This window comes from Microtus pennsylvanicus, chromosome 11, assembly GCF_037038515.1.
Source record: "Microtus pennsylvanicus isolate mMicPen1 chromosome 11, mMicPen1.hap1, whole genome shotgun sequence".
Classification (NCBI taxonomy): domain Eukaryota; kingdom Metazoa; phylum Chordata; class Mammalia; order Rodentia; family Cricetidae; genus Microtus; species Microtus pennsylvanicus.
Genome location: NC_134589.1, coordinates 32,692,956 through 32,710,485, shown reverse-complemented (window position 1 = coordinate 32,710,485; position 17,530 = coordinate 32,692,956). Strand labels below are relative to the sequence as shown.

The 17,530-nt window shown below is 46.6% G+C and overlaps 1 protein-coding gene across 1 annotated transcript in view; it reads right to left on the bottom strand.

Moving 5' to 3' along the window:
• Positions 1-489: 489 nt before the first annotated feature.
• Scpep1 (serine carboxypeptidase 1) overlaps positions 490-17,530 on the bottom strand; it is a 29,188-nt gene continuing 12,147 nt past the window's right edge. Inside the window, exons 6-13 of the mRNA XM_075991141.1 lie at positions 17,416-17,488; positions 14,479-14,516; positions 13,339-13,467; positions 11,615-11,708; positions 10,617-10,730; positions 7,959-8,096; positions 6,006-6,169; positions 490-1,122 (exon numbers count right to left, since the gene is read on the bottom strand). Of these exons, the coding sequence (XP_075847256.1) occupies positions 1,060-1,122; positions 6,006-6,169; positions 7,959-8,096; positions 10,617-10,730; positions 11,615-11,708; positions 13,339-13,467; positions 14,479-14,516; positions 17,416-17,488 (813 nt within the window). The 3' untranslated portion in view covers positions 490-1,059. The remainder of the gene's footprint in view (positions 1,123-6,005; positions 6,170-7,958; positions 8,097-10,616; positions 10,731-11,614; positions 11,709-13,338; positions 13,468-14,478; positions 14,517-17,415; positions 17,489-17,530) is intronic.

The window sequence follows — 17,530 nt, the reverse complement described above, 5'->3', positions numbered from 1 at the left end:
AAGCTGCTTCCTTCAACAGCAGCAAACACAGAGCAAAGGAAGCCAGAGAAAGGGAATGCACAGGCTGGACCCAGCCATAGGCTTCTAATGGTCTCTCCAAGGGACACAAGAGACTTGAGGACAGTGAGCCCTAGGGAGAGGCATCTACGGCCCACAGGACTGGGATGAAGTCACTGGGATTTGTAAGGAAGCCCTCGTGTTCTCCAGGTAGAGCTGGGGTTTGCTGTCCAACATTGCTATTCATTCAGAACTCAGGTTGTAGTTCAAACATTAAAACCTGAGTTTATCATCTTACTTTTAAAGGAATGTGGAAATCTTAGGAGTAAACATTTATCCTTCTACAAGTTTACCAGAAGGAAACGAAGCGTGCATAAAACCATTAGCTATTAGGGTGACTTACCAGAGCGCCACCTGCAACAGAGACAGACTAGAAACTCTCGAGGGAAACAATTAGCAAGAAGCGATCACAAAATAGAATTTTCAGCAGTCTTTAAAAACATCACAGCACATTTATTGACAGGAAAAGTAGTGCAGGTTGTGTTGGTCTGTGAACAAAATAGAAAGCAAAATAGCATATAATATGGATTCCATTTTTGTAAAAATATATAGGTATATGTAGCAAACAAAAGACCTATAGGCATAGACACTGAGTTGGCAGCTCAGTGGGTGTTTATTCTCTTTCTGTCACTCCCATCTAGTGCAGGCTGGCTTTGAACTTGCAGCCTAGCTGAGGGTGATCTTGAACTTCTGATCTTCTTGCTTCTACCTCTCAAGTGCTGGGATTTGCATGTGTTATCATTTGTTTTGGTATTAAGAGGTCTGTCCCTTACAATCCTTCATTTTGATTAAATGAGTATGGTTTTGAATGCTCTTCACAAAGCAGATCTGATTTCTAAGTTGTCACAGAAGCCACGGTCTTCCAGTGTACAGGAGATGGCAGGAGCCCCCATAGTCACATCCCACAGGACAGTCAGGGAAGAGCCTGTGACATTAGCACCTCCATCCTAGGCTCTGCTCCAGGGTCTGCAGGTCCAGCCGGCTCCGCTCAGCTCGGCCATGCTACTCTTGCTGAGTTACCAGCCTCAGCATCTTCAGAGCCATGGCCCCTTGGTCTGCAGGAACCTGGAACCAAGAAGCATCCAGATTAGTGTTCTTGACGTAACCCCTGGGTAAAGGACAAGGGTGAATGACATCTGCCTTTCTAGTAGAGATCTAGAAAGATGTGACAGCTGCCTGTAAAGAAATGGCCTCCTTGCTGGACCAAAGTTCTTCTGGGGTCAGGGTGTTGGGGCCTGAAGGAGTTGGCATTTAGGGAATCCTTTATATCACCTGGGGATGATCTGTTCATTTCTCCGTTCCCTCTCTTTCCATGTCCCTTCCTCCTTCCCTTCTTCCTTCCTCTCTCTTTTTAGCAGAGCAGGAAACCAAACCCTGGGGCTTCACACACATTAGGCAAGTATTTTACCACTGAGTCACATACATAGCCCTTGCTGACTTCCTTATGGGGGCTGTGTTTCTGGTACTGGGATTTGGCCTCTTTAAGAAAGAAGGAAGATGGTACAGAAGGAAGGGCTGAGGATGTAGTTCAGCTGCTAAAGTCTTTGTCTGGCATGCATAAAGATGTGCGTTCATCCCCGGGAATGGTAACATGTAAAACAGGCTGAGAGGGTACATGCCTGTAAGACCAGCACTTGAGAGTGGAGGCAGGAGGATCATGAATTCAAAACCAGATTTAGCAATATAGAAAGTCAGAAGGCAGCTTAGGTTAAATTATTAGACCCTGTCTCAAAAAAAGCAAAGCAAAACAAAACAAAACAAAAAACATCACTATGTTTAATAAATTTTGGGGGTAGCTGAAGAGATGGCTCAGTGAGTAAGAGCAAGGCTGCTCTTCCAGAGAGAGGACCTGGGTTCAATTCCATGGTGACCCAAGACTGTCTGTAACTCCAGTTCTAGGGGATCTAACATCCTCACACAGACACACAGGCAGGCACAACACAAATGAGCAAAAAATATAAATAAATAAATTAAAAAATATTATTTTAATTTAAAAATTCAGATACGGGCATGTGCATCTGTAACCTTAGCACTCCTGTGGCAAGACAAAAGGTGGAGACAGAAGGATCCCCAGAAATCCGTGAGCTGGCACAGAGACCCTCCCTCAACAAGGGGGAAGGAGAGAACCAAGTGAGAGACGTGCTCTGAAGTCCATATACACTTTGAGGCATGCCCCCCCCCCCCCGACACACTAACAAATAAAACAAATAGGAACAGAGAAGGGAGGAGATGTTCAACATTTGAAAGCATTCCTTTTGTAGGAGGAAGGTCCTTGTCTAGGCTGGGGATGGGGTGAAGAGGAGGGGGAGTTTAACTGAAGAGCTAAAAGCCAATAGAAATGAACCCTCACTCAGCATGTGAACCCTTGCTCAATTTTGAGGTCTTTGAAGCTCAAGCTCAGTTTACTTCCTGCTGCCTGCAGATCAAGCTGTAGAGCTCTCAGCTCCTTCTCCAGCACCGTGACTGCCCGCATGCCGCCATGTTTCCTACCGTGCTGATGATGGATCAAACCTCTGAAACTGTGAACCAACCCCAGTTAGATGTTTTTCTTTTGTAAGGGTTGCTGTGGTCATGGTGTCTCTTCACAGCCACAGACACTTATCTGAGACATGGGGCCTGATATCCCCACCCTCTGATTCTGTGATTCACTGTCCAGGACTCTCCTAACTGGGATTTCCTAAAATGAGACTCCGTCAACTGAATGACTTGGTAACAGTTTCTAAGGACTGTTTTAGCTTGAACAAGCTGTTCTGTACGTGACAAACCAAGAAGATGCAAGTCTGAATTTCACCTTGGAGCGGGAGGGTCATACCAAGTGTCCCATTAGGGCTCTATAACAGCCTGGTCCCCACTACTTCCTGTGTCAGTCTGTCCTTCAAAGTGTGGGGTGTTCCTCCTGTACCCCAGGCTGGCCTTTACTCTGTAGCTTCCTGACCACAGTGGTTCTTAATCTTCCTAATGTTGGGATCCTGTATGTTCCTCACATGGTGGTGACTGACCCCCAACCATGAAATACACTAGATGCTACTTCATAACTGTTATGAATCATAATGCAAATATCTTAGGTGACCCCTGTGAAAGGGTCATTTGACCCCCAGAGGGGTCAAGACCCATAGGTTATGAACCACTGCTCTAGCAGGATATGGTAGTGATACCTGTAACCATAGCATTTAAGAGGAGGAAAAGCCTGGGAACCAGGAGGTCATGATCGCTCTTACTACATAGTATACTCCAGACTAGCATGAGCTAAACCAGACTTTATCTAAAATCAATCTATCTATCTATCTATCTATCTATCTATCTATCTATCTATCTATCTATCTATCTAAGTTCTTGACTTGGGTGTAGTGAAAAACTGTTATACGGTGCTGGAAAGATAGCCTGTCATTAAAAGTTTGCCCTAATCAGGGCAGTGGTGGCGCACACCTTTAATTTCAGCACTTAGGAGGCAGAGGCTGGCAGGTCTGTGAGTTCTAGGCCAGCCAGGGCTACAGAGTGAGACATTGCCTCAAAAAAAAAAAAAAGCCAACAAAACGAAGATGTAATTTCCAATAATTTAAAAAATGACCTAATTCCTTCCACTACCTTCTTTTACTTATTTCTATGAAGCAGCATTCTCAGCTGTGACCATTATAAAACTTCAAATTACTGGGCTGGCAAGATGGCTCGGCAAGGAAAGGCAGCTGTTGCTAAGGCAGCTCACAGGGGATCTGACACCCTCATACAGACATACATGGAGGCAAAACACCAATGCACATAAAATAAAAATAAATAAATCATTTAGAAGAAATAAAAAGAAAATAAACTTACAAAACTTAAACAGAGGTAAACTCTGAAAAATAATGAATATTCCCCCTTTGTCTGGAGTATCAAATATTTAAGATGTATTTCTTTATATAAAAATAAACAGGCATATACATCTCACTACTATGGAAATTTACTTTAGTCTCTAATAAATAATAAAATTAAATGTATACCAAAGAAAAAAATCCCTTTGATATAGATTTAATTTTACACTTAATTGTCTTTAAATAAATTTATGACTCACTATTAGTAAATGTTTGATCTGTAATCCTCCCAGACATCTGTAACCCTAGGCCCTGTTGACCTGCAGCTCCGTGAGGCCAGGGACCAGCAGCATTCACCCAGCCCTGCACAGAGTGCTTATGCTTAGTACTTAGGAGACATTTGCGTGTCTGATTAATGAGGTTTTGGGGGACCTTCTGCCTTTTGCTATTCCCAATTCCTTCATCAATATGTGTGTCTATTGTGGGACTTGGGAACAGTTGAGATTAAGAGCCCTGTAATCTCTCTCAGCTCAGAGAAAGCTATGTAACCAATACATAAACCTAAAAAAAAAAGTCTGTTCCCTCCATGGGCATGAAGTGCCCACAGCCCAGAGTCGTCCTTTATACCCAAAGCCTCTTCCAAACATGTCCCTGGCCACCACTGCTTAGAGACACTCCCCATCTCTTACGCCATGCCTACTGAGGGTCAACTTCACGAGGCAGCCACCATCTTTGTTTTGTTTTGAGATGGGTCTATTACAGTTCAAGTTCTGGAATTTACTATGTAGCCAAAGCCAGACTTGAATTCCTGATCCTTCTGGCTGTCTCCTGAGTGCTGGGATTATGTGGGGGTGTCCTTGTGTTCAGCTCAGCTTTAAGTGTTATAGTCATGAGAACGTAATTCTCCTTTCCTCCCCCAGGGCAAGCTGTTAAGAACCACTCACCCAATGAATTCACTTAAAACAAAGATTGGAGAAGGGAGATTTAAACTTTCAAATGAGTTTCTGCTCAGCCTCAACGAAATACTATCAGAGGCCTGGAGAGATGGCTCAGTGGTTTTAGAATTCCGTATGATGGCTCACAACCATCTGTAATGGATCGGATTCCTTCTGCTGGTGTGCATGAAATCAGGGCACTCATACACATGAGTAAATAAATCTGTAACAGCAACAAAGAGCACTAACAGAGGTTGAGTAACCCTTAGATAGAGTGCTCTTTTCCCTCCAGATTTTGAAATACTTGCATATACACAACAAGAAATCTTGAGGCTGGGACCCAAGATGACTATCACTAACCCTATGGGATGACAGTAATTTTGTGCAATGATTTTAGCACACTGTGTCTCAACTCTGTCAGATGACATGAGATCTGAAAATGATCTTTCTCCCTGCAACGTTATGTTAATGTTAAAAAAGTTTCAGAGTTTAGATTTTGGATTAACAATGTTCAAACTTAGCAGAATTCTATTTCAAAAACAAAACCAAAAAAAAAAACCCCCAAAACCTTAAAACTCAGATTAGGGAGATAAGTCAGTTGGTAAAGTTGCCTCAAAAACTTGAGGACCTAAATTCAGATCCCTAGCACCCATAATAAAGTCAGTCTTGGAAGTCCACACCTATAATCTCAGCTCTGGGAAGGCAGAGATAGGCAGACCCCACGTTCACTGGCCAGCCAGCCTAGCTCAATGGGAGAGCTCCAAATTCATTGAGGCCCTGTCTCAAAAAATAAGCAAAAGCCAGGTGTGGTGACAGGTACCTTCAATCCCAGCAGAAGCAGGTCAATCTTGTGAGTTCAAGGTCAGCCTGGTCTATGGTCTACAAAGTGAACCCCAGACTAGTCCTGGCTACATGGTGAAACCCTGCCCACAAACAAACAAGGTGATTGAGGAACACAATACCCAGGGTAACTCAGGCCTCCACATGCATGCAAGAACGCAAGGTATGTGTATACACACACACGCACACACACACACGCACACACGCACGTGGCATGGGGCGTGGTGTGTGTCGTGGCGGGCAATACAGCGTGGATGGACTCCAGATAGTCCCAAGCCTGAATCTTTCTCTGAAGGCCAATCCAGCGAGTGGACGTAGGCAGGAAACATTGTGGCTTCCCACACACCACCATCTTTAAATTTAGAACAAAAGGGAGATCGCTTACCATGTGTCCTGCCCTTAGGATCCAGTAGAAGGCAAGGTTCTTATAGGACTTGACGAATGCAGATGTTTCCAGAGACTCAGGATTGCTGTACAGGGCCTTCCATTTCAGGTGGTTGAATTTGGACAGATGCGGCCACTTCAGCTTCCGCAGCCAGGCCTCCTGACCTAGTGAGAGGGGCCAAGGAAAGGGATCAGTACTAAGAGCTTGGTGGAGTCGGGGGCAGAGAAAACAACCTAGGTCCTTTAACTTAGTGCTGCCCAGCTGCAATGCACAGGAAATTCCCTGAGATCTTGTTACAAGCAGTTCATGGTGGGGCCTGTGAACCCCTTTCAAGAAGGTTCCCATTGATACTTGGGCTGAAAAATCTAACATTATGCGGCTGGCTTTTTTTTTTTTTTTAAGAGAATGTCTTGCTAAATTTCAAGTGTTCCAGGCTGGCCTTGAACTCACTCTACTGTTCAACTGGGGCTTGATATTTTAATCATTTTGTCTTAACTTTGGTGGCTATCATCAGTGACGGAACACTAGCCCACTTGAGCATGTGGCTCTGGAAGGCCTTGCCCTTCTCCCCAGTTCCCTCCGCCTTGCTAAACGCTGTCAGAGTACATTCCTGAAGCGAGCCCCCAAGGTCTATTCCCTTATTTGGCCAGTCCCTCCTCCTGAGGCTGACTACCAAGGTCCAGCTATCAAAGGATTGAAATCAAAAGCTCCTTTTGGTTCACCTAATTAACAAACCCAATTAAAATTTTAAGCACCTCATCCTAACATGGGATTTCCCTCTTTATAAACTGCCATTTTCCTATGTACCATGTCTGTCTCCTCTCCATTTAGAGGCAATCCTTTGTCCTCTGGGATAAATACCCCTGCCTCCTTTCTCTTGTTCCCTTCCCCTTCTCCCTCAACCCCTATCTCTTGTCTTTGTCTCTTATTCCCTGCCCTGTCCTTCTGGGGCAAATAAATCTCCTCTGTACTGAGACCTTAGTCTTGGGAGTCTTGAGCCGATAGTTTTCCTACCAATCACAGGCCTGGGTACTAGGCACAGCTTTACCCGTGGGTTCTAAGATCTGGTCTCTAAGCACCCACAGGACTCTACTGCCATTAGATAAAGCATGTAGCTTTCAGATAAAGCAATAGGATCCTGCCTGAGATCCTACAGAGACCAGTTCTCCTGGGATCTTGGAAATAAGGGTGGTTAGTGGCTAGTGTTTAACACCTGTAACACTGCACAGGTAAAGCCTTCCCCCAATGAAGTTGCATATTCAAGAGCCAGGAAGGCTTTGGCAGGAGGGTGGCAGGCTATTATTCTTTCCTTTAATCATACCCAGGCACCCCAGAATTAGAAACACCTAGAATTCTCCCATGAGTCACAGCTCGAGAATTGTAGTGGTATATTATTTGTATTTTGGAAATAAATCTTGCCTGAAGACCAGAGGCAAAGCTAAAGCCATTTGAGGTTAGACAATGGGGACACACACCTTTAATCCCAGAATTTGGGAGACAGAGCCAGAGGGATCTCTATGAGTTTAAAGCTACCCTGGGCTACACAAGATCAATACAGAAACAAATCCAGGTAGTGGTGGCTCACGCCTTTAACCCCAGTTCTAGGAAGTCACATGCCTTAATCCAAGCACTAGGGAGGCAGAAGCAGGTGGATCTTTGTGAGTTCGAGGCCAGCTTGGTCTACAATTTTGCAGTCACTCAGCCTTGGTAGAGGGAAAACTTCTCTAGTGGCTCGGTTGCCTTGCTTTTCTGGTTTTCGAGTTGAACCCCAACTTCTCTCTCTGAGTTTTTATTACTCATGCCACAGAGACTCATCAGGGGTTGATGGATGTAGCAGGAAATGGTATTCCTCCTGATATCAATGCCACCAACCCAAGGCTAATGTATTCAAGGCCATTTTGTTCTAGCTTGACCCGTGATTGCTTCCACGCGTCCCTCAGAGTTGGCGCCTACCCATGGTGTCCACAATGAGATCCAGCTGTCCATTATACACAATCACATTGACCCCAGCTTCTAACAACTCATCCACAATGTGGACGACAGGCTTCATGAAGTCCCCTTCCATGCTTATGAAGACGTAAGATGATTGGCCTACAAAAGCAGGAGAGAGAGGTAGCAGGTTAGAATGGGCCAGATTAAGAAATATCTTTCAACCCAAGCATCCTAAGATATGGTAGCCAACCAAGGCTGTATGCCAGGTGCTCCAAAGAGGAACCAACTCAACTGGCCAGCAATAGCTGGGTGGAAAGGAAACAGAAAGAGCGCACACGGTCCCTTTGCTTGGGAGCTTGCCATGTGCAACAAGGAACTGGAATCTGCAGAAGGAAACAGAGAGGCAGAGGCCCAGAAACACTTTCAGCTGGTCCACTTGGGAATATACTGTACTTTGGGCTGAAGCGAGTTTGCTGCTATGTAGTCTCGGGGCCTTGTCACAAGCAATGAACCTGAACATGGGGTTACCGTACCATAAACCGAACCAGACCTAAGCTTCTGCAAAGCAGGCCTTTAGGAAAGGCAGATGACTAAGAGGTGCCTGTCAGACAACACAGCACAGATTCTTGTTGCCCGACCACCTGACCCCCTATCATAACTGATGACAACATAACAGTCACCGCCATTTATCTGAAAGGCATGGGACTAGGTAAATATTACAGAGGCAATTCCTACTTCTTCATCACTACGCTGGAAGATAAGGCGCCTGGACAAAGTGTAAGTAAATCAAAGAGGCTCAGGGAGGCTCAGGAACACAGCCAAGTGGAAATAACCAGCCACTGGTGAGCTAAGGCTCGAATTCGGGCCTGGTTGACCAACTGCAACTTGTAGCCAAGGACAGCTTGTCCTTTTTCATCATTTAGATTTTAAAAAAAGATTTAGTTTGTATTTATGTGCGTGCGCGTGCTTCCAAGCACCTGTGTACACTTAGGTGCACCACATGCGTGCAGGGCCCGTGGAGGCCAGAAGAGGGCACTGGATCTCCTGAAACGGGAGTCACAGGTTGTAAGCTACCCAGTGCGAGTGCTGGGAATCAAACTCAGGACCTCTGCGAGAACAGCAAGGGCATTACATCTCTCCTGTCCTGATTTGATTCTTTCTTGAGACAGAGTCTCACTCTAATCCAGACTGACCGGGAACTTACTGTGATACTCCTACCTCAGCCTCCCACGTGCTGAGTTCACATATGTGAGCCACTACACCTGACTACTTATTAAGACATTACTTGTTCATTTACTATGTAGCCCATGCAGGCCTTGAACTCTCAATTGCCCTGCCTCGGCCTGCTGAGAACTGGGACTGACTGCAGGTGTCTGCCACGATACTGAGCCCCCTGCAGCATCTAACACCACAGTCTGCTTTTTACTTGATGCAGAGACATGAGGATTCTAGGTCAGGATGAGCTCCAGTGATGCGGACTATGAGGGAGTGGCCCATGAACCCTAACAAAGTCAGGACCAAGGTCCAAACAGTCTGACTGGACAGTGGTGGTGCACTCAGGAGGCAGAGGCAGGCGGATCTCTGTGAGTTTGAGGTCAGCCTGGTCTATAGAGTGAGTTCCAGGACAGTCAGGTATATTACATAGAGAAACCCTATTTGGAAAAACCAAAAACCAAAAGCAGAATCAATGAATGAATGAATGAAGAATGAAAACAAAACCCATAGCTCTCAGCAGTTACAAGAGGGGCAATCTGAGAAGGGGCCTCTGACCTTAATAGTCTTGGGGTATCCCGGTCGCAGACCAAACAAATGCCCCTATGGGACTAACGAGGATCTTGCCCAGGATTTCTGTCTGGCTGGTTTCCACACTGTGACCTCCAGACCACAGAACACAGACATGGCAGGACCATATCGAGCACCAGAATGTTTGAAAGGCCAGCATGGGAACTGGGCAAACCCCGCTATGTACATGGACCATCTGATGTCCTTCAAAGGACGTCTGGCTAGAAATCTCACGTGACCGGCTGTAGAATTTTTAATAAAAATGCAGCATTGTTTTGTCATAATTAAAAAAAAACCTACTGATTTACTGATGGTGGGTGGGGGTGGAGACAGATACATGCCACGGGGCACAGGTAGAGGCCAACGGATAACTTCCAGGAGTCAGTTTTCTCCTTCTAGCACACTGAGTCCCAGAGACTGAAGTCAGGTCAACAGGTTTGATGGCAAGTGCCTCTAACCAATGAGCCATCTCCCCGGCGTTTTAATTTTTTTAGAGACAGCGTTTTGCTAAATTGCCCAGGCTGGCCTCAAACTTGTGATACGATGTCAGTCTGCCAAGGACTGGGAATTTGAGGTGTGTATCACCTCACTGTGTTACAAAGGTAAAGGGTGCAATAGTCCCCGTGCATCCATACTAGGCTTCGACAACAATCGACTCATAACCAATCACGTACCACTTCCCACCCACTTCTCCGCCAGCCCCATACTCTGATCTGCTTTGGTCACGTCACTGACTGATTCTACATCCGCTGCAGACAGGAACAGGATTTGACTTACAACAGACTGCCATCACCAAGGAAACCCAGGCTACGAATTAAGGGCTCTCAAATTGCATCCCCCTCCCCACAGCCCCCATCCATCACACACAAACGACACTTGATTAGGCCATTCACGTACCTCCCCAGGTGCAATCCTCAGGGATAATTTTGAGCTTCTTTCTGATGGGGCCATTCATGAGTTGACTTAAGGTGTCTTTTTGGAGGTGTCTCACGTGGCGCTGACAAAGCCGAACTAAAAGCAAATGGGTACACAGTGAGTCAAAGGCCTGGGAGCAGGACCCCAGAGACATCTCTCCCAAGCTACTGGGGGAGATGGCACAGGAAAAGCCACTTTTATCCACGTGGAGGGGAGAAAGGAGGCCAGAAGCAGGCTGAAATCGGATAGGTTATTGATAACTGCAGTCTGCACACTGCAGGGCCACTGTGACTACCCTGAACAGACAGGCCAAGGAAGTCAGATGAGAAGGGGACTCAAGGAACAGAGAGTGGACTGGGGGAGGGGTTCAGGCATTCTGCAACTAAACCCAAGCTCAGCCAGCTGAGCGACCACTAAAGTCAGCCCTGTGGGGATGTGACACTGCAGTTCAGTGAGCAGAAACAGCTTCCTTCTCCTGTGGTGCAGCTCGCTGGCAGAGCACGCGTTCAGTGCGCTCTAGTTCCTGGGTACCATCCCTAACCTTCCATCATCAAAAGGCATTGGCTCCCAGTGCTCCCTGGCCCTTTGGCTAAGATCAGTGCTTAAATTGCTTCTCAAATAGATTATGCTAAGGAAGAACAACAACCAACCAACCAGATAAAAAATAGAGGCAAAAGCTACTGTATGATTCCATTTATATAGAATGTTGAGAAAAGCCAAAACCCAGAGAGACAAGAAAGCAGCTCGGTGATCGCCTGGGGCTGGGAGTGGGAAGGAGAAGTGACTGCAAACAGATGTGTGGGATCTTTTTGGGGTGATGGGAACATTCTAAAACTGGATCGAGGTGATGACTGTGCAACTCTGTGAATATACTTCAAACCACTGAAAAATCCTTCTGTTATATAAATGCATGTTAGTAACAGGACAGGTCTTCCTGCGCAGAAGCTGGGTAGAGACCAACCATGGCAAGGTATACTCACCTAAGGGGCTTCGGAGGAATTCAAGGCTCGATTCCATAGAGGCTTCGGGAGTGCTTTTAGTTAAAATGTTATAGAAGTTTACCCCGTCTGTATTCTGAAATAAAGAGCACATTCGGATGGTGTCTTTCTCTGTCCACTGGTGAAGTTGCAAAACAGAAAAGTGCTTGGCTTTCCAAGGATGACCTTAAGCTCACAAATGTACTGGACTAGTAAGAAAGTCCCTGTAAAGGCTTAGACGGCAGCTGTACCGCCCACGCACCTGCAGCACACAGCTCATGGGAGCCCAGACGCTGTTGGAATGCAAGGACCTGCGTATCAGCGTACAGGGAGCCGAGTGGCAGAGTCCTCTTGGCCACTGTATTTTTTTTTTTCGCTCTTACTCAAAGCAGAATACTACTTGGCAAGGATCCAAGTAAGAAAATACATTGTCTTTAAAATATACATCCTCCTGAGCATGGCAGTCTCTTTCTTCTGGTTTGAGACGTTATCTCCTGTTGTACAGGATGGTCTCAAACTTGCTATGCCACCAGGGATGGAACCCCTGATCCTCCTGCTTCTTCTACTTCAGAAGTGCTGGATTACAGACGTGCACTACCAACTATGGTGGTTTGAAAGAAAATGGTCCCTAAAGGGAGTGGCACTATTAGGAGGTGTGACCCACTGGAATAGGTGTGGCCTTGTTGGAGGGAAAGTGTCACTATAGAAGATGGGCTTTGAGGTCTCACATATGCTCAAGTCAAGCCCAGTTGCCTGCATAAGATGTAGAACTCTCAGCTACCTCTCCAGCACCATGTCTGCCTGCACGCTGCCCTGTCCCACGATGATGATAATGGACTGAACCTCTCAAACTGTAATTGAGCCACCCATTAAATGCTTCCCTTCGTAAGAATTGCCATGGTCATGGTGTCTCTTCCCAGTAATAGAAACCCTAACTAAGTGGGGCAGTTAACAGTGGCAAACTTTTAATCTCGGCACTTGGGAGGCAGAGGCAGATAGATCTCAGTGAGTTCAAGGCCAGCCTGGTCTACAAAGCAAGTTCCAGGACAGCCAACAGAGAAATCCTGTCTTGAAAAACAAACAAACAAAAAAACCCTAACTAAGACACATAAGTCACTGGACCATATTTTTTTGTTTGTTGGGTTTTTGTTGTTTTGTTTTTGATTCAGGGTCTTGTGTAGCCTAAGATGACCTTAAACTTACGATGTAGCAGAAGTGACCCTGAAATTCTGACTCTCCTGACTCCACCTGCCAAGTGCTAGGCTATTACACAAATGTACCATTCTGCTTGGCCACCATACAGTCTTTCTTTTTTTTTTTTAATTAAAATTTTTTTTTTCATATTTTGGTTTTTCCAGACAGGGTTTCTCTGCGTAACCCTGGCTGTTCCGGAACTCAGTCTGTAGACCAGGCTAGCCTCAAGCTCACAGACATCTACCTGCCTCTGCCTCCAGAGTGCTAGGATTAAAGGTGTGCACCATCACCGCCTGGCTGAGGCAGTCTTTCTTACAAAATCCAAACATTCAGTCAGGAACAAGGTCTTTCAAGCCTAGGAGGTTTTCTGACCCTATAAAGGGTTACTGCGTCATGGCTACAACCTTCTAGATTATCACTCAGCATACAGGAGGTTCTAAACTTGTGGGAAGCCCGGGACAGGTGTGATCCTGACAACTCCAACCATGGGTCCCATCCTCCAGGCACAAAGCCAAGCCATGCTCGATGTTTACCTTTTCAATGACCGTTTCTGCTTTCCCCCACAGCTGAGTGGCCTCCTTGTAGAAGCCCTTGTTTATAGCATCGAGGACTTGCTCTGCAACTTCGGACACCTCGGCCAAGCCTTGGTCGTCAAGGAGAGACTGGAAGATAAACGGAGGACAAAAAGCCCACTTGATTAGGGAGTGTGAGTCCGGTACCAGCTACAGCAAGTGAAGAGCAAGGAAAAATGGGAGCTCAGCTAAAGAGGACAGAGTCAGAAGCGTCAGAGAGGTGCTGGGGTCAAACCCAGGACCTTGTGCATTCTAGGCCGTGACCTTCCACTGACTTACATCCCCAGCCCTAAGTCACATACTTACTGAGGAAAGAAACAAAGTAGACTGTTACATGAATCAAGATAGTAGGCCCTTGAGGGTTTAGGTTTAAAATGACCTTTCAGCTGTCGGGGAGGGGTATCTGAAAAGCCGCATAAGAACAAGAGAATTCAAGATTGTGTATTGGGCAAGTGGATCTCGGTGAGTTTTAGGTCTTTCTGGTCTACATGGGTTTGGGGGCTAGGGATGTAACTCAGTTGGTAGACTAGATAAGAAGCTATAGGACACATGAGATCCAGCCTTGGGATGGGGGAGGGGAGACATGACACAACACTTGGGGCTAAGCTCAGATGGCAGAGGGCTTGCTTTGCGTGTCTGAGGATTCAATTCCCAGCAACAAACACACATGACATACAATTTTTCAAAAGAAATCCCTAGAAGCATTAGCGAGGCACGACTCTGGGTGTGTCTGGGAGGATTCTTCCAGAAAATATTAACTGAGGTGTGAATGTGGATAACATTGACTGAGGTCCCAGACCGAACATAAAGGGGGAAAGAATACCCATCGAGTACTGGCATGTCTCTCTCTGTTCCCTGATCTACCTGGACACAGGCAAGCAGCCTCCCATCTCTGCCACTATATCCTCCTTGCCATGACGAATCACACCCTCTCCAGCCGTAAGCCAAACGAATCCTCCTGTCCTTCAGGTGCTTTCTGTCAGCTCACAGCAGTAATAATACTAGTACACTCTCTCTGAAGACCAAAGGAGGTCAGAGCCCAAGGAAGGCAGTGGTGCTGTTTCCCAGGGAGACTGTGGTGTGGTGCACCCACCTACTTACCATGCTGTACAGGTAAGGTCCCCAGGACAGCACTGAATCTAAAGAAAACCAAATGAGTACAAATTAGCTATGTCTTGGGGCTGGAGAGATGGCTCAGAGGTTAAGAGCACTGGCTGTTCTTCCAGAGGGCCTGAGTTCAATTCCCGGCACCCACACAACCATCTGCAGTGGGAATGATGCCCTCTGCTGGTGTAAAGGTGTACATGCAGATAGAGCACTCATGTACATAAAATAAATAAATCGTAAAAGCCGGGTGTTGGTGGCGCACTCCTTTAATCCTGGCACTCAGGAGGCAGAGGCAGGCGGATCTCCACGAGTTCAAAGCCAGCCTGGTTTACAGGCTTCAAAGCTACAGAGAAACACTGTCTTGAAAACAAACAAACAAATCTTTTAAAAAATTAGCTAAGACCATCCCTCTGGCTTCCTTTCAAAATGCCAAGAGACAAGAGCAAGAAGCCAGGAGTTCAAGGCCAGCATCAGCTATAAAGCAAATCTGAGTCAGGTTAGACTACATGAGAGCCTGTCTTGACCAACCAATTGAAAAAAAAGAAAAAAACAAACAAAAACAACAAAAAGTTACCTTTTGTTAGAACAGCGGTTCCCGACTTAGGAGCCATTTAGCCCCCAGAGGAATATCTGGCAACTCATGACCAGAGGATGAGGCTGCTGCAGACAAATGTCCAAAAATGGGGGTTGGGGAGATGGCTCAGCAGGTAAGCGTGCTAGCTGCACAAGCATGAGGACCTGAGTTCAAATCCCAGCACCCACATACAAATCCCAGCACCCACATACGAATCCCAGCACCCACACACAAATCCCAGCACCCACATACAAATCCCAGCACCCACATACAAATCCCAGCACCCACATACAAATCCCAGCACCCACATACAAATCCCAGCACCCACATACAAAGCCAGGCTTGGTTGCATGCGCCTACAGTCAGTCCCAGCACAGTGTGGGGCAGAGACAGGAAGATTGCTGAAGCTTGCTGGCTACCAGTAATAGGTCCAGGTCCAGGGAGATGCCCTATCTCAAGAAATAAGGTGGAAGACTGGAGAGATAGCTCCACTCTTCCAGATGAACAAGTTTGATCTGATCAGGTGGTTCACAACCACCTGTAACTACAGTCCCAGAGAATTTGATGTCCTCTTCTGGCCCCTCAGGGCACTACATGCACACAGTGCATAGACATACATGTAGGCAACCACCCACATATACGAAATAAAAACAAATAAAATCTCGAAGAATTGTGCTTAAAGATATACATACGGTAGAGAGTGACAGACAAGGACATCTGAAGTCCCCTTCTGGCTTATGCTTGTACGCACTAAAGGGCACATGCTTTTGCACACATGTATTAATATACCACGTGCATACATCTCACACCCACCCACCACCACCACTAACATGTCCTTAATACACAGAACAGTTCACTCTTCCAAACACAGAACAGTACACTCTTCCACACGGCCATGGTGCTGAGGTTGAAGGAACCCAGGCACCTGGCCAGGTGCCTGAAGCCACACCCCGATCGTATCTTAGATAGACCACTCCCGCCTGTGCTCCTAAAGGATTACAAAAGTGCAGACCTCAGAGCTGCAAGACCTGACACCAACCTCGCCTCGCCACCACCGCAGGTCATGCATGGAAACCTCACTGCGCATGCTCGTCTAGAGTCAGGATGCTAGAGGGGACGAGCGACACAGATTTACCTGTGCTGAGTCACACAGAACTGGGTCTCCTCTTTCCGAGGCCACTCAAGCTGTCTGAGGGAGGATTTCACCATCCCTGAGTGTTCATAACCATCTCTTACTGTAAACTTCGATGCCTTTGCTGGGAAAGTCACAGCAGAGAACTCAGCTTGGTCGCAGAGGCGATGCCAATGACGATTCAGCCCGGCATACCTTGTGGGAATGACTACTCTCTGTGATGCTTTCCCAAGAACCCAGAAACTTCTGCTGCCCCCTTATTTTATCAGGACAGCACAGCCCTGCGGGATGGCTGTTTCTCCCAGGCTTGACTTGGTCACCAGCACACTGCAGAGCAGCCTAGGGTGACCTATCAGAGACCTTGAACTGTAGTCAAGGTAACAAAATAAACGGAACTACACGGCGGCTAGTTAGGTCTGTGATAAAAGAGCAATCAAGGGAGGAAAGGAGACCACAAGACTTTGACAAGACCCTTCCTGTAGACTCCAAACTCACTACTGCCTGCCCTACTACATATCATCTTAGAAATACTCAAATCTATGAGGTTCAACTTGCCTGGGGGGCCAGCAGGATGGCTCAGAGGAAAAAGACATTCACTGTACAAGGTACAAGCCTAGTGACCCGTGTTAAAATCCCAGATGCCACATAAATGCAGAAGAATTAACTCCACAAAGTTGTCCTCTGACCTCTCCATATGCACCACGGCACCCCGTCACGATCGCACAGACACAATGCACGCGTGTGCAAGAGCGCGCGCGCGCGCACACACACACACACACACACACACACCACTCATCATCATTATCCACAACACTCATTTTTAAACACTGCCTGTGCCGGACACAGTGACACACTCCTTTAACCTCAGCACTTCTGAGGCAGTGGCAGGTGGATCTCTGAGTCTGAGGCCAGTCTGGTCTACTGAGTGAGTTTTAGGACCACCAGAACTATGTAGAGAGATGTTGTCTCAAAAAAAATTTTTTTAATTGCCTAGGGGCAGGACTTTTCAGTACACAGTTGTACAAGAGTCACCCAGGCTCCTGTAAGCAACACCCATAAGCTCCCTGGCCCACCAAGCAGGACTTGGATGGAATCTTTCAGTCTGTTGGTGCTGGAGGCAAACAGACCTTTCACTGTGTTTTCCCAGAAGTCACCCAGTAAGTCCAAAGTCACAGACAGAAACAGGGATAGGAAAAAAGAGAGAGGCCTAAAACCAAATACTTACCCACAGGGGAGATCCAAGAATCACCCAGGGCAACCCCGGAAAAGTTGCACTTGATGGTCCCTTGCTGAACAGCCTGAAAGAAGAGTCAAGAAATGCTTTGACCAAGGGTACCACG